The following is an 8,258-nucleotide window of genomic DNA, read 5'->3' on the forward strand; positions in this document are numbered from 1 at the left end:
TGTTTAATATTATATACTATACATTTTTTGTTTTTCTATAATAATGTACATAATTAATATATATTTATTGATTAATAATTTTTTTAATCATAAAGAGATACAAAACTTATAAGAAGGATAAAAATTATTCTAACCCACAAAAAGAAGGCACGTTTAAGGAATTTTATAATATTGGTGAAATTTAGAGACTAAACTTTTCCACATTTATAGAAGAAAAAATTATTTAAGTTGTTATGGATTTTCTATATTAAAAAAATAATATTAGATATTAGAAAAAGCTTATTATACAACAATTAAAAAAAAGGCAATATAAAATTTAAGTTCATCAAATTAAAAATATTATAATTGAAAAACATCTTTAATTAAAATTTGATTTCCCAAATTTTTGTTTTTACAAATAACTTTTTATATAAAGATTAACTTTTAATATTTCGAAGAGTGTATATTACAAAAAAAAAAAAAATAATAAAAGCTGTATTAAATGTTGGTATCATAATAGCACAAAAATTAGTACTTAAAAATCCATGATTTGGTAAGCGAATATGTTTTTTTATTAAGCTTAAATATGTATTTTTATCAAGCAAATAAGTTTGTCCTTGTTATTTATTTTTAGTCCTTGATGATTTTGTCTATTTTAGAGTTAATTCTAGTAACATGTGGAGTATTTAATTTCAATCGATGCAATATAAATATCATAAGTATTGAAATCAAGTATTCAACATTTTATATGGGCCAATTAAAATGAAAATCAAGAACGCAATGTATATTGACAAAACATCCATTGCAAACACTAATTTCACAATCTTTGTTAGCGACTTTTTTGAGTCTCGTCTTATTATAAGGGTGCGTACAATTGGATAGGTTATGGGGATATGGTATCCCTTTTAACCTTATTGTATATTAAGACTTTCCAATGTCATAAATGTTTAAAAATATTCAATTATTTTATTTATTACTGTTATGATTTTAAATTAATTTAATTTTCTGATAAATTTTACTATAAAAAGTTATATAAAAATAAATTCTTTTTATTGTTAAAAAGGTGGATAAAACAAATATATGATACTAAATCAAAATATCAAGTAAAGAGAGAATCAACACAAATTATCATACCTGATATCTAACTCATACACATAAAATTAAAATCTTTCAATTAGGCCATGCATGCCGATGAGTTCACAAAAGGTAAGCTACTAATAATTGGAAAGTACGCTTAATAGGATGAGTGAGCAAGATGCAATAATTAAAACGCTTGAAAAAAATTAAGTCCAATTTATATTTTACAAAATGTCCTCAATCAAATCAAATCATATCTTTTTCTATGGGAATTGTTTTTAAAGGTCAAGACTTCTTCCAAAAATAGATGATCAAATTTACAAGTCCTTGCTTGTCTCACTTCATAATCAAATTTCAACAGTTAGAACAATACAAAGTGTTCTCGTATTCCTTGTTATTAACAAAATTACTCAATAATATCATTTTTGAAAAGAAGCTGGTTCTTAGAAAGTGTTGTTTAAGTTTTTTCACTAGACCCATCCTAATAATAACATTTTTTAAATTGTGTAAAACTTTCAATAAGTTATAAAAAGTTAAAGAAATTAATTAATTTAAAGTAAGATAGTGAAAATGTATTCAATTTTAAAATTTACAATTTGGACAAATAATATATCTGTAAAGTAATTTTGTAAGATTTTATAACAATTACTATAATTTCACATGCAAAGAAAGTCCAACACAAGAAAAAAACTCATAATCAAAAGCTCGTAAATAGTATCATAAAAATTACCATTTATTAAGGAAAAATAAGATATTATACTAAACTTACTAAAGACAAAAAAATTAGAATCATTAATATCTTTATAAATTAACATTTATAGAGTTTCCTACAAATAATAAACAATATTATACAAAAAAAGATTACTTGAAAGTAATAAATTCCAATAAAATACCATATAATAGTTTACATATATATATATATATATATATATATATATATATATATATATATATATATATATATATATATATATATAGAGAGAGAGAGAGAGAGAGAGAGAGAGAGAGGTAGTGATTCATTTTTCTCAACAACAAAATAAGATACTTTTTATTGTTTTAGAGAGAAAGAGAGAATTTTCATTATGTTTTTTAAAAACATGCAACTTTGTCATGTCACATTATTCATACTCTCAGTTTTCTTTATAATTTTTAGCAGTACAATTGCATCATCCATTCCATGTAGCGGTATCAATTCTTTGAGATTTATAATCCAATTTTTCATACTTTATAATTTATTTTTTAAATAAACAATGTTTTATGATTTGTCTTCAATTAAATAACACTCCATAATTATTTTTGTTACAGATACTAAGTGTCCCATGTTGTCTGATTCTGATATTCAGGTAGAGCAACTTTTTTTGTTAAACATATATGGACAGATTATAGTTTAATTTTTTCCAACATTTTTAATTCCCACTTATTAGGTGTAATATTAAGAATTTGATATTTTTATTGCTTAGTATCTTAGATGTATCTCTCAATTATTTTAAATGATAAACTTTGAAACTTAAAAAATTCAAATTGAATATTTTTTAATGGTAATATTATTTGGTTTTGTTTTCACTTAAAAATTAATTACTACAATTCTATTATGAGTTCACCATTTTCACGAATAAAGTCTTCCCATATATATTTAATTTTGATAAAAGAAATAATAACTGCCTTTAGACTATTTTATCAGTAAATTAGGGTTAATGGTGATATTTATGGTGAACAGGTTGAGGAAAATCCACAAGGAATTATGTCTCATAAAGAATCATATGTGTCAACGGTTTTGCCGACAAGGAGGTTTCTTAGTCCGGCTGGATCACATCCTCCAAACTGCGTAAACAGTTGTGAAACTTGCACTCCATGCACACCTGTCCTCGTTGCAGGGCCACCACCTGAATCACAGGTGTGGAAGTGCAAATGCAAGGATAAGTTATACGATCCAATTGGTTAAAAATTATTTATCTGTATGTTTAATATCAACTTACGATCAATAAATGACACTCCACACTACGGTAATTAGAGTCTTCTGTTCAGTTATATTTATGGGTTCTCCATGCTTAAATAAATTTTACTATAAAAAGTTATATAAAAATAAATTCTTTTTATTGTTAAAAAGGTGGATAAAACAAATATAAGATTTTATATCCAAATATCAAGTAAAGAGAGAATCAACACAAATTTTCATACCTGATATCTAACTCATACACATAAAATTAAAATCTTTCAATTAGGCCATGCATGCCAATAAATTCACAAAGGTAAGTTACTAATAATTAGAAAGTACACTTAATAAGATGAGTCAGCAAGGTGAAATCATTAAAACGCTTGAAAAAAAATTAAGTCCAATTTATTTATAACATCCTCCAAACTGCTTAAACAGTTGTGAAACTTACACTCCATGCACACCTGTCCTCATTCCAGGGCCACCACCTGAATCAAAGGTGTGGAAGTACAATTGCAAGGATAAGTTATACGATCCAATTGGTTAATACTTATTTATCTTTATGTTAATTATCAAATTAAGATCAATAAATGAGACTCCACGCTATGGTAATTATAGTCTTCTGTTCGGTTATATTTATGGGTCCTCCATTCTTTTAAATGTTTGATTTTGGGGTTTGAGTTTATTTTACTCGTTGTACTTTTTCCTTGTTTGATTCCAAAGAGGTAAATAAATTTTATGGAAAAAATTGTGTAATGAGTTGAATGTTTAATATTATATACTATACATTTTTTGTTTTTCTATAATAATGTACATAATTAATATATATTTAATGTTTAATTAATTTTTTAATCATAAAGAGATACAAAAATTATAAGAAGGATAAAACTTATTCTAACCCACAAAAAGAAGGCACATTTAAGGAATTTTATAATATTGGTGAAATTTAGAGACTAAACTTTTCCACATTTATAGAAGAAAAAATTATTTAAGTTGTTATGGATTTTCTATATTAAAAAAATAATATTAGATATTAGAAAAAGTTTATTATACAACAATTAAAAAAAAGGCAATATAAAATTTAAGTTCATCAAAGTAAAAATATTATAATTGAAAAACATCTTTAATTAAAATTTGATTTCACAAATTTTTGTTTTTACAAATAACTTTTTATATAAAGATTAACTTTTAATATTTGGAAGAATGTATATTACAAAAAAAAAAATAAAAGCTGTATTAAATGTTGGTATCATAATAGCACAAAAATTAGTACTTAAAAATCCATGATTTGGTAAGCGAATATGTTTTTTTATTAAGCTTAAATATGTATTTTTATCAAGCAAATAAGTTTGTCCTTGTTATTTATTTTTAGTCCTTGATGATTTTGTCTATTTTAGAGTTAATTCTAGTAACATGTGGAATATATAATTTCAATCGATGCAATATAAATATCATAAGTATTAAAATCAAGTATTCAACATTTTTTATGGGCCAATTAAAATGAAAATCAAGAACACAATGTATATTGACAAAACATCCATTGCAAACACTAATTTCACAATCTATGTTAGCGACTTTTTTGGGTCTCATCTTATTATAAGGGTGCGTACAATTGGATTGGTTATGGGGATATGGTATCCATTTTAACCTTATTGTATATTAAGACTTTCCAATGTCATAAATGTCTAAAAATATTCAATTATTTTATTTATTACTGTTATGATTTTAAATTAATTTAATTTTCTGATAAATTTTACTATAAAAAGTTATATAAAAATAAATTCTTTTTATTGTTAAAAAGGTGGATAAAACAAATATAAGATTTTATATCCAAATATCAAGTAAAGAGAGAATCAACACAAATTTTCATACCTGATATCTAACTCATACACATAAAATTAAAATCTTTCAATTAGGCCATGCATGCCAATAAATTCACAAAGGTAAGTTACTAATAATTAGAAAGTACACTTAATAAGATGAGTCAGCAAGGTGAAATCATTAAAACGCTTGAAAAAAAATTAAGTCCAATTTATTTATAACATCCTCCAAACTGCTTAAACAGTTGTGAAACTTACACTCCATGCACACCTGTCCTCATTCCAGGGCCACCACCTGAATCAAAGGTGTGGAAGTACAATTGCAAGGATAAGTTATACTGTAACACCCATATATAATTACATGCATCAAATCATATAAATATACATGAATCCAAGTATTTGGTACTGAAATACCAATAAGTTCCTAGTCAACACATTATACATATTAATGCCCAAATACAAAAATTCTACACAATGGCATAATACATACAAGATGTTCAAAATAAAATACTAAGAACTAGATCAAACAATGATCTCAAAAGGACTCCACAACGGAAGCTTCGCCATACCAAAAGAACATAAGGAATAAGGGATTAATTGCTTTCTCCTTACCCTTCGCGGAACCTGTAGTACCTGAAATCAATATATAATGGGGTGAGATATAAAATCTCAGTGAGTTCCCTATCCTATGGATCCTCTCGGCTTTACAAGGTTCTAGCCTATCACTCTCAAATCAAGACAAGGAACTAGACCTTGAGTTCACACACTAACATTATATGGAATCATACTTAGAGTTCAACAACTCAACACAAGATTATTAATCGGAAACCAATACCAAGGCATCCCCATATTCCCGTCCCCTTCTACGTCTAGGAGGTGGCACGAGTCATGAATCCTTTGGAAAAATCTTGACATACGAAATGGATTCGGACTCATGAGCCTTTCCCCATGAATCGTCACTTCACATGGCCCGTACACCATCACAAGTCTCTACCCGTAGGTTCCATTCGTACACAAAAGCGGGAATCAAACCTGCCAAGATTATGTGCCCTTCCGCACGGTGAATGCCTGTTAGCATTCAAAGGAAAAATAAAGAAATAAAGAAAAATACTACGGTTCCGATTAATACATCAACAATGGTGATCGCTTCCGCAAACCACTAGGCCTGTTAGCCTTTCATACTTTGGTGACCGCTCACGCAAATCACTAGGCCTGTTAGCCTTTCCTCATAAGATTCCAAACACGTATGTTCCATATAATGTCTCATCCTAGGTTTCTTTGTTAAGCTACACAACCTAACAATTCCTAGTTTTCCTCACTTATCCTTTATTCACATAATAATGAAGTTATTCAACCCTCTTGATATAAACATATATAACAAGGTATACTAATCCACCTGCAATAGAACTCAATAACAATTATAGAGTACACAAGCATCATACCAAAAGCATAACGTTCTCAAGAATTCGAACGAAAACCAACCCAAGAAATCAAGAAATTCCCGACTCTCGATTAAATAATTCTCCCTTTGTTCCCAAAACCTACACTACTAGAAAGTACACGCTTCTAGCTTCCTATCACTTCGAACGGTGATTAAAACAGAGTTATGGTTCAAAAGTTACGATCGAAACAGTTTATCTCATGAAACTAAAGAATTGGCTAAGTAACCTTCAGTTCGCGCCGCGCAACAGCTAGGTCGCGCCGCGAACCTCAGGCAGTGGCAAACCTCACAACATTCTTATAGTGTTCGCGTCGCGTACCCTTGTACGCGCCGCGTACTGATGACAGAACCAAGACCCCTAAAAACCTGCATAGCTCGCGCCGCGTAGCCCCGTTCGCGCCGCGAAGCGCGCGAAAAATCAGAATTCCAGATCTGTTTCTTGCTTTTCCCATGGTTTAATCCAACCATCTCCATACTTAAACCTGTTCCAGAATCATACTAAAGCATAGAACAACTTATACATGGTACACTTGGAATATACAACACTAAATCATGAACATTTATGGTTTGATTCAAAACCTAGGTTTTTCTATAGAAACCCCAAAAAGCATAACTTATGATTTCCATCCATAATCAAAAGCTATAAGTTTCTAACTAGAACCCACCTCGATTATGAGTCGTTGATGTCGAAGATGAGTCGATTCGGCGGAGAATTGATGAAGATCCAAGCTTTTTCCTCTTTCTCCTCTTGCTCTTCCTTCTCTCTACTTCTTCTCTCTAACTTGCCTTTGAAGAAGAATAATGAAGGAGAAAGCAAAGTGAAGGATATAAGAAAAATATCTTAAGTTAGCACTACTAACTCATATGTCCAAAAGTATCTCTAATACACCAATTAATAAAACCTCAGTGTCAGCTAATAACATTAGAGCATTTAATTTAATACGGGGTATTACATCCTCCCCCCCTTAAATAGAAATTCGTCCTCGAATTTAAGAATTACCTGAATAGATGAGGGTAAGCATCCCGCATTTCCGATTCAAGCTCCCACATAGCATCACCCGGATGTGTTGCTTCCCACTGAACCTTAACAAGAGGAATTTCCTTATTTCGTAACACTTTAGTCTCTCTTCCCACGATACGGCTCGGTAAAGATTCAAAAGTCAAATCTGATTCTAACTCAACTGCATCTGTTAACATTGGCTAAAAGGGATCGGGAATAAACTTCCGAAGTTGAGACACGTGAAAAACATCATGCATTTCCGATAGAGAAGGTGGTAAAGCTAAACGATAAGCTACTTCACCAATCCTTTCTAGAATCTCATACGGTCCCACGTATCTCAGACTTAACCTTCTCGACTTAAACGGTCCCAAAACTCTACCATTACCAACTCCTGATCAACACAACGGTGTTCTGCATTTTCTCTCATACAATACTTCATAAGGTGTCATACCAACATCGCGTGATAACTATTATTATACGCAATTCAACAAATGGCAAAAGCTCTTTCCAATTTCCTCTACTTTCAAGCACACACGCTCTAACATATCCCCTAAGGTTTATATCGCTTATTCCGTTTGACTGTCTGCTTGAGGGTGATTCGACGTGCTCAACACCATTCAGATCCCGTGACTTGTTGAAAAGCTCTCCAAACTCGATGTAACTTTGGACCTCTATCCGACACTATACCAGAGGGTACACCATGTAACTTCACCGTTTCTGCAATAAATAACCGTGCAAGATGACTTGTCTTGTAAGTAGTCTTCACGGTTAAGAAATGTGCAGATTTCGTCAACCGATCTACAATCACCCAAATAGAATCATATCCACCTTGAGTACGAGGTAAACTAACTGCAAAATCCATTGAAATACTATCCCACTTCCATATTGGAATCTCTAGTGGTCGTAACAATCCACATGTTCTTTGATGTTCTATCTTTACTTGTTGGCATACGGTACACTCCGATACGTACACCGCGACATCTCTTTTCATTCCGGACCACCAATAAT

General features: G+C 30.2%; 1 protein-coding gene across 1 annotated transcript; it reads left to right on the plus strand.

The window, feature by feature from the left end:
- The first annotated feature begins 2,098 nt into the window (after nt 1–2,098).
- LOC131606572 (EPIDERMAL PATTERNING FACTOR-like protein 6) lies at nt 2,099–3,097 on the plus strand. The gene is made up of 3 exons (XM_058878772.1): nt 2,099–2,241; nt 2,362–2,399; nt 2,774–3,097. Exons 1-3 carry the CDS (start codon nt 2,139–2,141, stop codon nt 2,996–2,998), a joined length of 366 nt encoding a protein of 121 aa, XP_058734755.1. The 5' UTR covers nt 2,099–2,138; the 3' UTR covers nt 2,999–3,097.
- The last annotated feature ends 5,161 nt before the right edge of the window (nt 3,098–8,258 follow it).

This window comes from Vicia villosa, linkage group LG5 (assembly GCF_029867415.1).
Source record: "Vicia villosa cultivar HV-30 ecotype Madison, WI linkage group LG5, Vvil1.0, whole genome shotgun sequence".
Lineage (NCBI taxonomy): Eukaryota > Viridiplantae > Streptophyta > Magnoliopsida > Fabales > Fabaceae > Vicia > Vicia villosa.